Consider the following 16,957-nt stretch of genomic DNA (forward strand, 5'->3'; position numbering starts at 1 on the left):
TTTTCTGCTGTGTGGTACATTTAATGGAGCTTTGCAAATACAACTTTACTGAGGCAGGTGTAGCTGTACGTTGGTTGTGGGGAGAAGAGGGAGCCACTTTCTCATCAGTACAAGTAAGTAAATGAGCTAAGACTCAGATATAAGATTATAAATAAAAAAGCAGGTGGAACAGTCAGCTGTATTGAATTTGGACTGAACATACACCAGACCTGCAATACCAAAGCATTTCATATGCTCTGGTCTTCACAATACATTGAAGGGTTTGAGTCGTAGAAAGCTAGTTTGTAGTAGAGATAAGGTGGAGGGGAGGAGAAAGGAATGAGTTTGCAATGTAAGAGGCCTTCTACAATAGTTGCCTTGATATCCCCAAGAAAATTTTACTCAACTATTCCAAAATGAAACCTGAATATAGTTTAACCAGTGGAAAATGCATGGGGGGTGGGGGGTGAGGGGAATTAGTGTAAGGGATTGCTACAGGCACTGTAACTTTGCTTTTCTTCCCATCATCCAAATCTCTTTTTCTGCTAGCACTGTGACAATCCCTTCCTCCTTTCAGCACATCTGAGCCTACGAACTGGAAAATCCTTAGTGCCTTTTCATTATGGTCCACTCGGTTTCCCACTTGTAAAGCCAGTGCCTCCACCCTAGTACTGAGTACTGATGGCCGCTGAACCACACTGGGGGGAGTTACATGATTTACTCTTGAAACTTATTCATCATAGTTTACTGGGGGAAGAGGAAACTCTGTAATTCCCAGTACTTAACTTTTCCTACTGAATACATATGGAATTTCACCTCCCAATCCTAAGAATTGTACATAAGTTTCACACATGGAGAGCAAGTGGAGTGGCTCCCTGCTGCACGCTACAATATTTCTTTAATATGGAATTCCAAGGCTAGGAAAAACATATTTATGTTGAATGAGAGTTTTGTCAAGCAAACACACAAATGAGCAGCATTAAATAATGCCACACTAATAGGAAAATATAGCTCATGTGTTACACAATGGCTCTCACCAAACTCCCTTTATTCCATCTGAACTCCCTGACCTCGTTCACTTTTTCAGTTATGGGAGAGCAAACAAAACTACTTGTCCTTAAACTGTCATAAGCCAGGGAAAAATAACTAAATTTCACCAGCCAACATCTGGCTGACTTTGGAAATATGCAGGCATAAAAATAAGTATTTCATAAACTATATACACAATATAATTATGACCAGTAATTCCCCCATGTGAATGCTATTATCCTACAGAAGAATCACCTCAAGTCCAAGTTGAATTACCCCAAAAATACTTAAATCAGGCATAAAAGGAATATTCATTATTGAATAAACGTGCACATCAGAAGCCCAATATGACTTCATTAGTACCCTATCACTTTATTCTGTATAAAGGCCCAATTTTGATTTCTTTTGATGCAGCAGCTGAGAGAGAGGGCAGCTATCCACAAGGAAGGAGTCATCCAAGACCTCTGCTAATGCTGGCTCCTACTGGCTTGCCAACTTTGCTCAGTACTGGCTTGCCAGCTTTGCTCAGATCAAATACAGATCTGCATTTGAATAACAACAACATGTTCTCTTCCACACTCTTTTCTCACTAAAGAGTCACCCTCTCTTGAGTTAGTTACATAAATATATGTATTTCTTTCAATGTAATTATTTGTCATTTTGGGCTATATTTCTGCTTGTGACAAAACATTTCAACTGTTTACTTCCCAGGATCAGGAGAAGCCACAGGCTCATGTGCTGTGTACCTCCACGCTGCTCACTCTGTGTACAGACCAGGGGAGTCTGGGGGAATGTGACAAAACAGCAGCATGGACTGCTATTTACAGCAGCACAAAACAAGCACTGAACAGAAAAAGAATTAGCAGGAAGCAAGAGGAAACCTATACAAATGTTATCCCCAAGAAAAACCTTCCCAAAGCAAGTTAGACTACTCAGTTAATATTTCTAGAGAAAGTTTGACATTATCAATTCCTGCTACATACCACTGCTCTCAAAAATGAAACAACCTGATAATCTTCCTAGGGATGTATTTAATAATACAGCTTTGACCAAAAAAAAATTAAATAAACTAGTTAAGATTTCTGAAGATCAGCACAGATTTTCTGAAACACAGAAGGAGAATTACTGGCCCACATAGAAACTTCTCAGATTTGCAAGTAACTAGGTAATAAGGGAAGCTATTTAGGCAAATACTGATATTGTAATTACCCAATAAGTACCCTAATTAACTAGGGACAAAATTTGGTTTCTTCTCTATCTTTAGGGTTGTCCCCTCCACTCTCCAATGATGATATTTCAGCTCTATATTAGAAATTAGGAGAAAAATCATTCTGGTTTGTAATGCTGGATTGTCTGCTGAATCAGAAACAGGTGGCTTAATACCATAAACACGTGTATCTGATTTTTACCTACTGTCAGATCAGTATCAGACAACATAAGTTACCAGCTGCCTTTTAATTCTAGCTGGAAATGGGACATGAACGTTTAAATACTTGAATGCATAAGCTCAAATTAATAAAACCATCAGTGTAACTAGAAGCAGCTCAACATCAGCACAAAAACACATGCACAAATGAGTACTGTTTCACCTTTCTGGTGATAGATGACCTTCCCCTCCATGAGTTGAATCAATGCCAGAATTATGAACTGCTTCATAGTGCTTGAACAGCTCCTCTGCTGATCCATGAGACTTCATACAGAGAGGACAAATAAAGCCCTATTACAAAAAGGAAAAACAAACAAACAAGAATATGAAATACATTTCTTTTCCATCTTATTTTTACACAGAACTGTAAATTTTGTTGGCACATTTAAGAAGTAGTAAATGCAATTTTGGAGATTCATACTAATTCTTTCATTCTCTAAAAAGAGTTTTTGCAATTAAAATGTTAGAAAATGTCTGCAAAAGGCACATTCCATTATTCAGTGAGTTTTTTTCCCCAACAGTATTACATGCTAGCAACAAAATTTTATTTAGCAAAGCAAAAAGGACTGTTCTGCAATTCCTTCCTCCCCAACAAAACAACTTTCCATACAACTTTTCATAAAATCACATTCTTATTCCAAATAGAAGGTAGCATCTGGAGTTTGGTCTTTAAAAAGGAGATATAACGACCCACTCTAAAGCAAAGTTATTCATAAACCAATGATCCATATTGAAACTACTGATTTTAATATGGGCTAAATAACTAAGAATCATGTTTTACCTTTCATATAATTAATTGGTAAATGCCATTCAGATAAATACCACATCAAGAAAATCAGATCTCTACAGCCTTAAGAATCAGAAATCATCCTCTTCTTTCCAGCACATATACTACAAGCTTACTAGAGTGGAAATTTAGCAGATCAATGGCCTCATTCTACCCATTGGCCCACAAATGAAAACAGTGTTATGTTCTCTTTATGTATCTCTAAACATTTGTGGAGAGTTCAAGCTGCCACTTACCAGAAGTACCATCCACCTAATTTTTCGCAGTTTATTACATCTGGTGTTGAGTGCTGGACTATACACTGGCTCCTCACTCATATGGTTATCATGCCAACTCTGAGCCCAATTCCCATCCACACTTCAGCTCATAACAGCAGCAACACTGAGACATTCCCAGAGTAAGAGCTAAAAACCTCGTCTCACATTAAAGATTCTCTTTAATGTGCAAAAGGGACCTCAGGTAAGTGGGGTGCTTGTCTTTAACTTTTTTAAGGCCCCCTGTCCCTTTCATTCATTTCAAATATGTATTTTTTACATTTATATGTTCTCCTTAAGTTTCTTATGCCACTACAAACTGCAGTGTACTCTAACTTTAAACCAAGGCTCTCCAGTATCCTAGGTGAGAGCACTCCTCTAAATGGGATTATCACACCTCTAAATGGGATTATCACACTTCACCTAGCACAGGTGAACTCCATATGAGTTATGGAGGACATAAAAAGACTTTTGGCACTTTTCTGCTCTTAACTTTGCATCTGGATACGAACAGATTTAAATATTAGGACGAAGTGAACATAATGAATGCGTATGCTGATAACCACAAACAGCATTCATTTATTAATCTGGCATTCATAGTTTTTTGTTTCACAAGTCACTAAGAATTCAACAACACATGGTTTTAACTCAGGAAAACTACCACGTTCAGCTACTCAAATGTAATGCAAGCTCTAAACAGAGCCTTCATAACTTCTACTATTTATTTAGTATTTCAGAAATTAATTGCTAAATACAGCTGTTTGTCAAGTCCACCACATACCATACGGAAAACAAGTTTTGTCACAACTAGACCAAACAAAATAGAGTACTCTTTCCTAAGCAGGAAATAAGCATCCAATCTTAACAACCATTTATTTATTTGCAGAGCTATCAGCACAGTTTCACTCCAGATTAAACCAAGTTAACTAATATATAAGTATACATACAGAAAATTTGTTCAGCTACTAGGTTCCCAGTAATGTTTATCTGATGCTATTAGCATAGGATGCCAATGAGAGTCACTCTGAGTGCAAGAACCAGAGGGAGTTGCCTGGCACACAGCAAATGGCAATGAACCATAGGGGGGGGGTCACAAAATATAAGACTGGGTTTTTTCCTAGTAAGCTTTATGTAGAAAGAAGTCAATTTCATACAAGGACAGTGCAGCAGTATCCTTTGAGGATGAAACTCTACTAAGCAGTTCTCAACGTTGTGTTTATTTTCCCAGTGATGGGAAGGTCTGCTGCTCATCGAGAAAAGCTGTTCATAGAGAAAAGCATGTGTTCCTCATAGTTCCAGTAAGTGCATCTAGAAAGAATGAGTGCAGAAAATTGCTCTGGCCTATCCTTCCTTTTGCCCTTCATCTTTTTTCTTTTAAACTGCAAAATCTGGTTTTTTGCTTGGGTTTGGGTTTTTTTGGTTTTGGGGGTTTTTTTGTGGTTTTCTTGTGCTTGGGGTTTATTCTATGCAAATAGGAGCCCTAGAGAAGAGGAAAGAATAGATTACATGTGTAATTAGCCCAGGGGGACAGCAATCGTTCATCTCAATTATTGGGCAAAGTCAGCCGAGATTTCCCAGGCAGCAGGGAGGCAGATTTGAAGGCAAGGTCCACAAGGACAAGTGGCCAAAGGCAGAGCAGAGCTGCTGAGCAAAGGGAATGTGCTGTGGATGGGAGCTCTGGGGATGCAGGCATACTGTCACTGGCAGATGGGAAACATGGACAAAACCTCCACCTCTTCTTTTTAGAAACTGCCTTTCTCCCATTCAAGCAGGGATAAAGCAAGCATTACCAATCTCAGGTTCTCCACCAGCACTGTCATGATCGTGGCTGGCCTCAGTTTTGGGCACTGCTGGAGTCAGCTCTCACATGCACCCTTAGTCTAATGCAGCTTTTGCTGCAGGTCTCACATAGAGGCTCTAACAGAGTGAGCTGTCACCCTTCGGCAACAAGGTACCCTTGCCATGGGAAATATCATCTTTCCTGTACAGAGGTGGGCAGGAACACCAGCTCCTACAGATACAGGCAACTAGCACTCATACATTAGATCCTCAAACTGCACGAATCCAGGAACCAGCTGCACCTCACAGACTGATAATATCCAATGTCAACTCTGATGTCAGCAGCACTAATTCAGTTGCCTTTACAGTAGGAAAATCTGAACCATCAGGATCCTTCTGGCAGCCGGCAGTAACAGGTAGAAGTGTATAAGTTTCCTGGATCTGTAACTATCAGCCCTGGTGACAATCTTGTTTGGGAAACTGGGTTGGTGGATTACTAAGTTTATCTCTTAAAAAAATTTAAAATTAAAATACAGCCAAATAAAAAAAAATATATCTCAGTATCATCTTGAGATGAACTCTGTAAATATGTTTATAAGTGTATTTTACTATTCTAAAGACAAACACGTAAGAAGAAGGGAAGAAACCTTATGGTCTGAGATGCTTAAATTTCATGAATATTTCTGTCCATTTGCAGGAATTTATATCAGGTCCAACATATTCCTACATCAGGACCACACCTGTCTTGGATAAAGAGGAGACAGTGTAACTACAACCAAGAGGTGTCATCAGAGCCTGAGGGAGGAGCTGAGGCATCCTTCCCGGTCAGCCTGCACCTGGATGGATACCTTAACTAACAGACTCCTTTGCAGAAGAAGCAAGTATGAGAGTATCTTGAATTTTGGTTGGTTTCCTTTTAACATGTACTTAAGGATTACTTTGCATAAAACACAGCCACAGAGAAGAAAAAGGTATTTCACAGTCTTCATTTAATAAAAGCAAAGACATCACTTACAGCCCTTTCAGCGTTGCACCCATGATTCCCTAGCTGATGGTTCTAGTTGGGTTTATCTTTCACTTTACACAGAAAGAAAAGAGCCTAAAAGAAGTTAAATGATGATGACTTGGGCTTGGTGGTTTCATATCTTCTCACCAAGAAATGACAATGTATTGAATTCAAAGATTTTTGCAGATGCCTGCCAGTTTCACAGAAAACAAAAAATAAATCACAACAACTACATGCACTAGTTTTTATCAGGAAAAAGTTACTGAGATCACCACTGAATTTCTGAAGCCATGCACAGAAATAACAGTTTTTTTAAAAGACATTCAAACCAAACTCCAATATACATGCACAAACAAACAACTAGGAGATAGCACACAATTTACAGCCCAAAACAGCCCCTGACCCAATAGTCCAGGCATTCCAATGAGAATGAGTGAGATCCTAAACTTCAAATCCCAGTTTTCTGATCCCAAGCAAAACATTCTTCTTTCAGGAGGCCCATGGGCCATGCCAAACATCAAGCACCACCAGAGTACCATGCTGTTTGCAGTGGGACAGGCCTTCCTCAGAGGAAAGACTCCAAAACACATGAGTTTTGCTCACAGCAGAACAGAAACTGCTACGTAGAAGTTTTGTAGGAAAGCATCTTGCCTCAGCTTGAGTTATAATGCCAAATTTCACTAAAGATCTCAGACTCCATGAAAGCACCAGAAGATTTTTTTTACTTACCTTTCTCAAGATAGACTTACAAATAAGCCCAAGGAACAAAAAACTACTTATCTCCTCTAATAGTTGAGATTTATTTTCAGGCTTGATAATGTTAAGCTTCTCAGTGTTCTATCTCCTTAAAGCCATTCAAGGTAAATTTTTTCTTTCTGGTAACAGCAATATTTGTATGAATCATTAAGACAGCGTTCTTTGGGAAGTATGCCAGGATACTAAAAGCAACACTAGAAGGAAAATCTCACTACAAAAAGTAGCATGGGATTTGGGTTTGGTTTTTTTTGTACTAAAATAATTTACAGAGCTATTAACTATTGGAAGAACTTTGGCCTACAACATTGAAACACAGTGTCCAGCAAAAGCAGGGCACAGACCCACAGGCAGACAAGTGCACAACCAGACCAACTGCAGCCTACCATAGAGTCCTCCAAATCCTCACACAAACTATTCCCAGTTTAAAATCATACAACATGAAAACGAATGAGTAGGACTGAGGTGTTTCTGAGTTTATGTCTTCTCCTTATATTATTCTGTAGGACTAGGGGTGATGGGGTTGGCTGTGTAAAGAAGAATTTCAAAAATGTCAGCCTTTTCAGAATATTGTCTTACTTTTAATGATTTTTTTTCATCAGCTGAAGGCTCCCAACAGAGGTTTAAAAAAACCCCAACATATACATGTAGATGTCTACTCCCCAGTCACTACCAATGCAGAGCTATTCAACACAGTTAATGGAGCAAGAAAATTGTCACCTGACTGAACAGATGTGCATACCTCAGGTAGGGTCAGCATAACAACTCCCAGGGCTCCATCATCAGTAACTGGAACCTCAGACACCTACTTATAGATACATTCAATCTCTCTTCCTCTGCCAACTGCTCTCCTTTTGCCCTGAGCTTTAATGAAATGGTCTTTTAGAGCCAATATGAAATCTTGTCTCAATTAGTTAATGAGTGAGAGCACAGCTTACTTTACTCAAAGTTCCTTTTTCACAAATTAAAACTGGAGGACAGTTGAAGGACAGTCCCATGGGCAAAACAGTTTTTACAGGATGGAATTCAGATGTGCTCAGGTCCTTAGAATACAAGAAATAAGGCACCTTATTTAAGTTTTAAAGTCACAGCCATAGCAAGTCAGCTTCCTTAGCACCTTCTAGCAATATCTGATGATAGTCCAGTCAATCCAATTTTAAAACTGCATAGAATTGAATAAGTGGTCCCATTTAGGATGCTATGATTGCTGCTGATCTACAGCTGTGTGTGGTAGAGAGCTACATAGCACAAATAGCTTCACATAGCACAGAGCTGCATTCACTAATATAAACAAAGCTTCTGCAACATCTTGTATTTTTATTCCAACACTTACAAAATGGGTCAAGCTTAGAGAACCATGGAACTTCACTGCTTCACTGTTTTCCATTCTTGGAAAATATTTAAGAACTGTGGTAAACAAAATAGAACAAAACAAAACAGAAACCACCAAACCAAAAAAAAAAAACACACCTCAACCTCACAACCCCAGAAAACCATTTCATGATAACTGACACTCTACCATATGGAAAACATTCATGACTATTCTACTGTATACATGCTATAGTACAACTTAGCCCAAACCCAATACCAGGATGCACTTTAACATGCTTGGCATTCACATGATTAGGCTTTAAATTTAAATAAATTTGAGTATCTAAATTTCACCATTGGCCTTCCAGAAATACCAGGCCAGCACTCCCAGCTACAGCCTGTTTGCAGTCAGCTGCATGAACAAAAAGCCAACAGCAGTGATTGAAGCCCAGAGCTGTAACACCTTCTGTCCACAACCTATGTCTGTCCATCTCTCAGAATACACATTTACTCTCACACAGCTGTACTGGTACCATAAACTGCATGCTGTGAATAAAGTCCAGCATGTTTAGAAAACTGAAAGTAAGCTCCCCATTCTTGTTTCTTCCACTGCAGGTGAACCTCCACAGTTTTCCTCAATACAAGATACACATCTTCACCAACACTCAAACAGTAAGTCCAAGCTAAAACCCAGATATTCTCCAGTTACACAGTGATTTAAAGTCTGATACATTTCACATGATGGAAGATCAAAACTATATATTTAGGGCCAGCAGAGAGAAACATAAGTGATATTTCAGAGCTGAAAGATGTATCAAATAGCTTCTAGATTGTATTTTCCACATATATATCAAAGCAATTAACTGAATCCTCAGGAAGTTCTCAGAAGCAGATTAAACAGTCTGCCTAGACAGCAAGGGCAAGACTACATTTCATAATTTATTTCAGAAGGCTTACATATTGATTAAAAAAATCATGACATGTTTTAAGTTAAAGAACAAAAAAATTAGGTCACTCCTTTTATATATTGCTAAAAGGAAAATACATATCTTTCACCAGATAAAGCCCTTTCCTCTGTGTTTCTGTAAACAGTAAGATGACAGTGGCTTTCTCAGATAACATCTTTATTTAATCATTAAGAAAGTAGGTAAAAAGGTCATGTTGAGTATAATTAACACCTGCAGTCCATTTCAATTTTACAAGTGTTTAAACTTCTGGACAAAGAGAGCAAAGATGTCTTTATGTAGTATTTTATACCAGAATGTAGAATTGATTTCTTCCTATAAAAGAAGCTGGACTCTTCCTGAGAAGAATAGAACCAACATAATTTCTAGTTCAGTTACCTTGTGTTTTTACTGCTATTGATGAGTAAGGCTAAAATTGTGTTACAACCTGCAAGACTACAACTTTGTCATCAGTTACAAATGCTAATCCAGTGGGATCTCTATTTCTTAAAGAAAAGTCATATTCCATGGCCAAGTTAAATCAAATCAGTATCTCCAATTTGTCATTCTCTTAATACTGTTCAGATGTTGAAGGAAGTTAATATACTAATGTAACTCAATCAATAATTTTTGTTCATGTGCAAAGCAGGCAAGTACTGTTGAGGTGAAAACAGGCACTACAGCCTAATTTGAGAAGCAAGTGAAAGAGAATAAAATATCAGCTTTAAAGTATTGACAGGATGTTCTGTGCAATAACAGTCTGCAACATTCCAAGGGCATGCACAGAAGCAGAAGATTCAATCAATTGCATCTACAGTAAAAGACAATCGGGGGAAAAACATAAATAATGTGGTTTTTTGAAAGACTGACTTAAAAACCACACATTTTTGCACAACTACTATGCCGATTTACATTCTCTGTAATTCTGCTATGAAAACCTATTCAGAAAACATCAAGGTCGTATCTTGCTTGTATTAGCCAAGAAACACATTCCTACCAAAAGTCTGGAAATTTATGAAGACTACCCAAAAGAATTGTCTGAAAACTGCCTTAGATTTAGCCCAATGGTGGATAAGACAACAGATATTAACAGCTGCTATATTCTAAATGCTGCAGGGGTATCATTCAGTGGTTGCTTTGGATGCCTCAGATAAAAACAGCACAGGAGGTCTCTAACTATGCCTCTGTACTGATTCACTGTTTAGATGTTCTGAACGTCCAACAGAGACTGTCAGGAAATGCAGGACACAGTTATGAAATGTATTATTCCTTTCAAAGAAAAGAAAACAAAACAGAAGCCACCACACAGCTTTTGTTAGTGACATCACTGTATACATGGAAGTTGGGAAACAATGTCTGGGAGCTTGGCAATGCGTGTGTCTTTCATACAGCATTTGTTTGGTAAAGATGGCCATAAATGGACAGATATTTGCCAACATTTTGGTGGTTATTCCTGAGCTGAATAGGCCATTGTATTTTAAAGCAAGGCTTCATCACACCTTGGAGGGCAAGGGAAGTATTACACTGACATTTTCACCAGTTATCATAGGTTTCAATCCCTTGTTTGAAAAAGAGGGCTGCAGGGAGCTGTTCAAGAAGATGGCCATAAATCAGGCTATAGGCAAGTGCCAAGAAACCTCTCCCACAACAGGACACTGCAGGTGAGAATGCTTGTTACTGAAAAACAAAGACCAATTCTCACTGCATGGAGGACAGAGAGGAAGGAAAAGCAAGGAGAACATGGGGGCACTTGCTAAAATTTTCATCAGCTGATAGGTGTTTTAGTGGAAGGAGGGCTAGCAAAGAAACTCCATGAAAAATCTAAATCAAGGTACCAAGGCTTTTGTTAACCAAGTAACAGTTTTTCAGGTCTCACAAAGTGTAACTAAACACTGGCCTTGCAACATATCTATCTCCTTGTTTAAGGAGAATTCACTAGCAAAACTCCTGAACTCACAAGCTTCTTCAGCACTGTTTCCAACAAAAGGTATTTGAACTCTTCCCAGTACCATGTACTATCCACAGAACTAATCACAACCAATACCACTAAATAGTAACAGTTTAAATAAGGCAAACTGAGCCATGTTTCATGTGTCTGCTACATAAGATGACACTGACAACATTCTATCATTGTTACAATGCTGTCCTAGAAACGGCAGAGATAGAATGAGGTGTGACAGCCTCATTCAGGCTGCGCTGCTGTTTCAATGTGTTTGCGACAAATGCAAACTATTCTTTTCCATCAGCAAACAATCAGCTTGCTTGATGACTTCTCAGTTGTCAAACATGTTAAAACTTTTCATACTAGCATTGACTATAGTTATTAACGTAATTCTCCACTTTTTCAATGCTTCTAGGCATTCTCACATAATAGAAGATCAAACTGAAAAAAAAACCCCACACATATATTTGCTTTCTTTGTTTCTCACCTCCTACAGATATTTACTGAACCACAGTACAAAGAAACACAGTTTTAGCAACAGGAAACAGCAACAGCTAGAAACAAGTGAATTTGTATTTCAAATGCTTCACTCAATACACAGGTTTATCAAGTCAAAAGCTGTAATCAGCTCTTGACAAGGAAAAAAGTACTGACCAAGGAACTGACAAAAAGTCAGTGGAAAAACAAAAAGTCAAAGTGGGCAAAAACCCGGCAGTCAACTTCATAAAATACGCTAAGCACAACCAGCTTAAATAAAACAGTAACTTCTTCAGGTAATCAAACCACCTCTGATGGCTCACATGCCACAACCTACAGAAACCATCACATCAGGAATGCCACAGCTTATTCAAGTACAGCACTTGCATTGTGACCAGATAAGGAAAATTAGAAGATGACTTGACTACAACAGAGCACTACTGACAGCCTCTGCTTCAACAAGAGGCATTAAGGAGTCCATCAAAAGCCATATTCAAGTTACCCTGGCTCTGAGGAGGTCTCACACCACTCCAAGAAAGCAGCACAGGTCAGTCTTACCACAGATCTTCCTCACTTTATCAGGTGACACTTCACACTCGAAATGACACCTCAAGTTACCTCTAGAATAATCAATGTATTGATTCTTTCCATCATTTTTGGGAATAACATCCAACAATTTGAAGTTTTCCCTTCAAAAATACAGTGTAAATACACATCAAGTATGAGGAAGGAAAAAGGCACTACCAAGCAAATACAAAAACAAGCCAAATAAAATCACATGACACACACATCCTAGAAAAAACACATTTCAAAACTCAGCTAAAGTAACATTGGCAGAAACAATGTAAAACTTCAGCTCTATACAAATCCATTCAGTGCACAGCAAGCTGCCTTCCCCCAGCAGTCAAATCTGCTCTCTCAAGGTTTGCAGCCAAAAGAATCAGATAGGCTTGTGCAGCTGGAGGCTATTAACTTGCAGAATATACCTTCTTCTAGTTCTGGAGCATAAAACCAGGCACCTTGTTTTAAGTGTCTAGTTTTACACTGCACAACTGGAAGAATATAGAAATGCACTACAATTTACATTATTAACTGAACCAGCCTTTACATTTTCTTGGGGGCATAAAAAAATCCAGTATTATCTATTAATTTTTTTCCTATTTTTATAATGTTGCTGCAATACATATGGTCTTAAACATGTTCAAAAAGAGAAGTTTCTGAATTTTTATATTACCACCCTCTGTTCCCTTTACCCAATGTACCTATCTTGCACTAGAAATCCACTTTTTAAAAAGAAGCTCAAAACACTTCTTTTCACAAAGAACATGCCTGATACAACACCATGTTTATCATGATACTGAGTCTGACATGAAGACAATCAAATAAGGAAACAGTCTTTTTAATAAGAAAATCAAGAAAAAGCAGTTTATAAAGAGAAGTGTATATATCAGTGACTGCAAGACTTCCAATACTGCAAATGTTTCATGTGACAGACAACTGCAAACCAGAAAACTAGACATGAATTAATTCTTCTGCTGAATGTATACTTTGGAATCATGCATATGAGATCAAATTGTGTTTAAGCAAGGAATCAAAAGAACTGACACCAGGAAAATATGTCGTTCATTTAAAGCAGCCCATCACCAAAGCTATTTAAACAAAATAAACAAGACCCACAGTAACAGCTGGAAGGTCACGAAGCTCCTGTCTTCCTTCTGTCCCAGTGTGCTCACTCTGGTAATGTTCAGACAGATCAGTGGGAGTTACACATACTTTCATACACAATGGACAGATGAAGCCCTGTGAAATGCATATTTGTTTTTAAGAAACTAATAAAGACAAAAAAATGCAGATCTGGAATCAAAGTTTGAATTCTTATGCTGAAAGCTCTCTACAAAACCAAAGTCTGTTTACCTTTTGGAGAGAGAACTTTTACAAACCATAGCAATACCATAGAGAAAGCAAGAAGGAAGAGTTATTAAGGACATGAAAATAATAAATCTAAAACATGCCTTAAAAGCTAGGACCATGCTGCATACTACTATGAGTTTTCCTTACACTCTTGGTGCCCCCTTCATGCAACAGAGGAACAAGCTGCATAAAAAACGATGAATGGAGCGGTACAAGGCATCATGTCACCTCCATCACAAGGGTTCCCACAAGGGTGCTCAGATGTTTCAGACAAAGAGGGAGGAGTGGTGCAGTGAGATAGCAGAAATGCCTCTATAAATTAATAAGCAAGTTTGCAACAGCAGGAGGAGAGGCTGAGGCAAACCTGCCTAGTTAACACAGTTACATTATACTAAGGAAAGCACCTGGTAGACTAACTGCAAGCATGGAATATTTAGCAACCCTGTACTGCTGACAGTTGCACTGGGACCTAAGCTGCAAAGGTAAGAGAGACTCAAATGCTTCCTCCTTGGGCAGATTGCACAGTGAATAGAAAACTTCATTATAGGTCTACCTGTGACCTGAAGCACCGATATGGTCACAGACAGGACATGAGCAAATTTTTACCTCTTCTTGAGCAGTTTGAGCAGTCTGAATTCAGACTTTACCACTAATGTTTCATACTACAATTCTCAAAAATCAGGACTTATTTCAACCAGGCTTGAGGAGAAAGGAAACATACAAATCTGCACAGATTTCATAATTATTCTCCATTTGAATCTTGCAACAATACAAATTAGAAAATCTAGCAAAGAAACTGGAGTGAAAACAAGTTAATGGGCTTCTGACTGCATAATAATTGAGTAGCAGATATGAATATTATGATAAAACAAACAGCAAACTTTCTGCAGAGACCAACTATGGTGCTCCTGAAGAGAATCTCCAGGAGAGACAAGACCTCAGGGAAACTGTGAGGGAAAAGGAAGGCTAACAGATTCAAGTAGCGTTACACGTGAATCTAAAAACCCATCACCAGGTTCGGAGCTCAGTTTCAAACAGACTTTGGAATTCAATGCTAAGGATAATACCCAATGCAAGAAATGCTGGAATTATGGACAACTAGAAGATACTTTTTTTATGTAACACATGCAATGTCAAGAGTGACAAGGCAGTCTTTGGTCTGACCCACTTTCAACTCAGTAGAAAGAACAGCCAATGGGGCAACAGTGCAGGCACACCACCACACTAAAAGCTCATCCCACGCCAAGAAAATACTGCTCCATTAGTACTGAGCTACCCTATGACACCCACAAGCTGTACAGTCAGCAATGCTGCACTCATATTAACAGAACTGTATCATTTTAACCAAACTTTAGAAAGAAGAAATCATCTCATTGCATGTTTTTATGCCTTAATCAACTATGAAAGTAATAAGATTTTAGTCTGCAATTTAAGAATATTTATTTGCTTCAGGGATTGTTAAATATGCACAAAAAACAGATAAGGACTCAAAAATGTGTGACATGTAGAACATGCAGCAAAATATTATGGAACGTCTGATTATATTGACTGCAATAAGGCTTTAAGAAAGTAGAAATAAAGCAGATGCACAGACAGGATTTTAAACAGCACAGTGAAAGTTTATCTTGTATCACACACTAGAGTACTGAATCATCACACACTTTATTCAGTGTATGAAAGGGCACTTTGCTCCATTTAATGTTGTAACAGGGATAATTAACCCTGCACTGCGTATGTATGTTAAGCTCAAAACATTTTCAAGATAAGTAATCAGGGTACATTAGCACAAATGAGCTTCAACAGCCAGTGAAGTCAGTTTGCAATTTTCAGAGTTAATGTCAGACAACACTGTAAATACAAAGACATTAAAATATGGGATTGCAGCAAGAATAACAACTTATTCTGCTGATTAAGTATGGCATGCAGCACATGAAACACTGATAGGATTTATACTCCAAATATATTTATCTACCAAATAAAACCCAATATTTTTGATACTTCACATGAACGAAGAGGTTTCCAGTATACATTATAGCTTAGCAGAAGCAAGGTGAAACTAGAGTACAAGCATGATAAATGCCAATCCTTGATTTTGCAGCTCTCATGAAAGATTTATTAACAAGGAGTCTTAAGCTTACATCTCATTGCTTTTAATTTTAATAATTCATTTCTAGAACTACAGGAAGAATTGCTTGTGACTACTTGGATAGATAAGCCTAATTAATAGTTACATATAAACATGGTCTAGTCTTCTTTTTTATTTAAATAAAAAACAATTTTTAGAATATGACATTTGCAAGTATTTGTTTAGTACAGCTGATATTTAAGAAGGGCATCAAAAGCTACTCCAACAGCTCCACGGATCAGAGAACCAGCATCCAGGATTTAAGACACCAGTCCCATGAATGGTGCACAGTACCTCTGAGGAGCCTTCGTTGTTCACGTCCACGGCATTTCCAGGCGTGGCAGATGAATCCGAATCCGAGCTCTGAGACCCACCTCTACCTGGAGTCTGAAATAGATGGGGAAGACAAAAGTGAGAGTCAACATCTTAATACTTAATAAATATTTATTAAAGCACAGCACATATCCTATGCAAAGGCCTCTCTTCTACGTGTTGGAATACAGAGGTATTTTCCCTCCAAAAGAAGTGAACAGGTTGACAAGCAATTATATAATTTTCAGCACAACACTTCAACAAAAGCTTCTTCTCTCCAACACTCTCCATCCATAAAAAACCAGCAGATACCAGAAGCAAAGGCCAGGATTTTAAACCACTTCCTCTCATGAATGCTCACCACAAAACAAAAGCTTTGGCTAAACTCTGCCCTTGTATCACTCTTGGTGATGGTAAATTAGGTTGCTATATCCTATAGGGAAACAGTAGAAATTACAATCTAAGAACTTTCATTAGTAGTAATCTAGTATCATCCTACTTTCTTGATAGCTTGTCTACATTATGGATAAGCCCTTAAATATATGAAAGACAGAAAACTGAAGTTTGAGAACCCTCTTGATTTAACAAGCACACAAGCAGGTACACTGACTTTATTTGGAAAAAAATAAAAATAATAATCAAGCCTGTGGTAAAGTTAAAACATGCTACTCAGTAAGACAGCCTATAAAGATATCCTCCTATGAATATGCTGAAAATCAAAACAACAGAACTGATTTGCAACTACAGACTTAGATAAAATAAGCAAATTTTAAATACTACATGATTCAAAATCTGGGTAGATGGATTGTATTTTATAATCCTTATTTAACTATAACTTGATTTAAATTTGATTTGGTTTCTCTTACTCATCTCCAGAATGTCACTGCTTAACTGATGGCAAAAGAGTAAGCATTCTCAAAGG

At 38.0% G+C, this 16,957-nt stretch overlaps 1 protein-coding gene across 2 annotated transcripts in view; it reads right to left on the bottom strand.

Moving 5' to 3' along the window:
• Window positions 1–16,957, bottom strand: part of EEA1 (early endosome antigen 1) — a 63,161-nt gene that overhangs the window by 39,015 nt on the left and 7,189 nt on the right. The window contains exons 2-4 of one of the 2 annotated variants that reach the window (XM_038155580.1): window positions 16,018–16,110; window positions 13,365–13,487; window positions 2,598–2,725 (exon numbers count right to left, since the gene is read on the bottom strand). In XM_038155580.1, coding sequence (XP_038011508.1) covers window positions 2,598–2,725; window positions 13,365–13,487; window positions 16,018–16,110 — 344 coding nt within the window. The remainder of the gene's footprint in view (window positions 1–2,597; window positions 2,726–13,364; window positions 13,488–16,017; window positions 16,111–16,957) is intronic. The other variant, XM_038155581.1, reaches the window with a different exon arrangement.

This window comes from Motacilla alba, chromosome 1A (assembly GCF_015832195.1).
Source record: "Motacilla alba alba isolate MOTALB_02 chromosome 1A, Motacilla_alba_V1.0_pri, whole genome shotgun sequence".
In the NCBI taxonomy this organism is placed as follows: domain Eukaryota; kingdom Metazoa; phylum Chordata; class Aves; order Passeriformes; family Motacillidae; genus Motacilla; species Motacilla alba.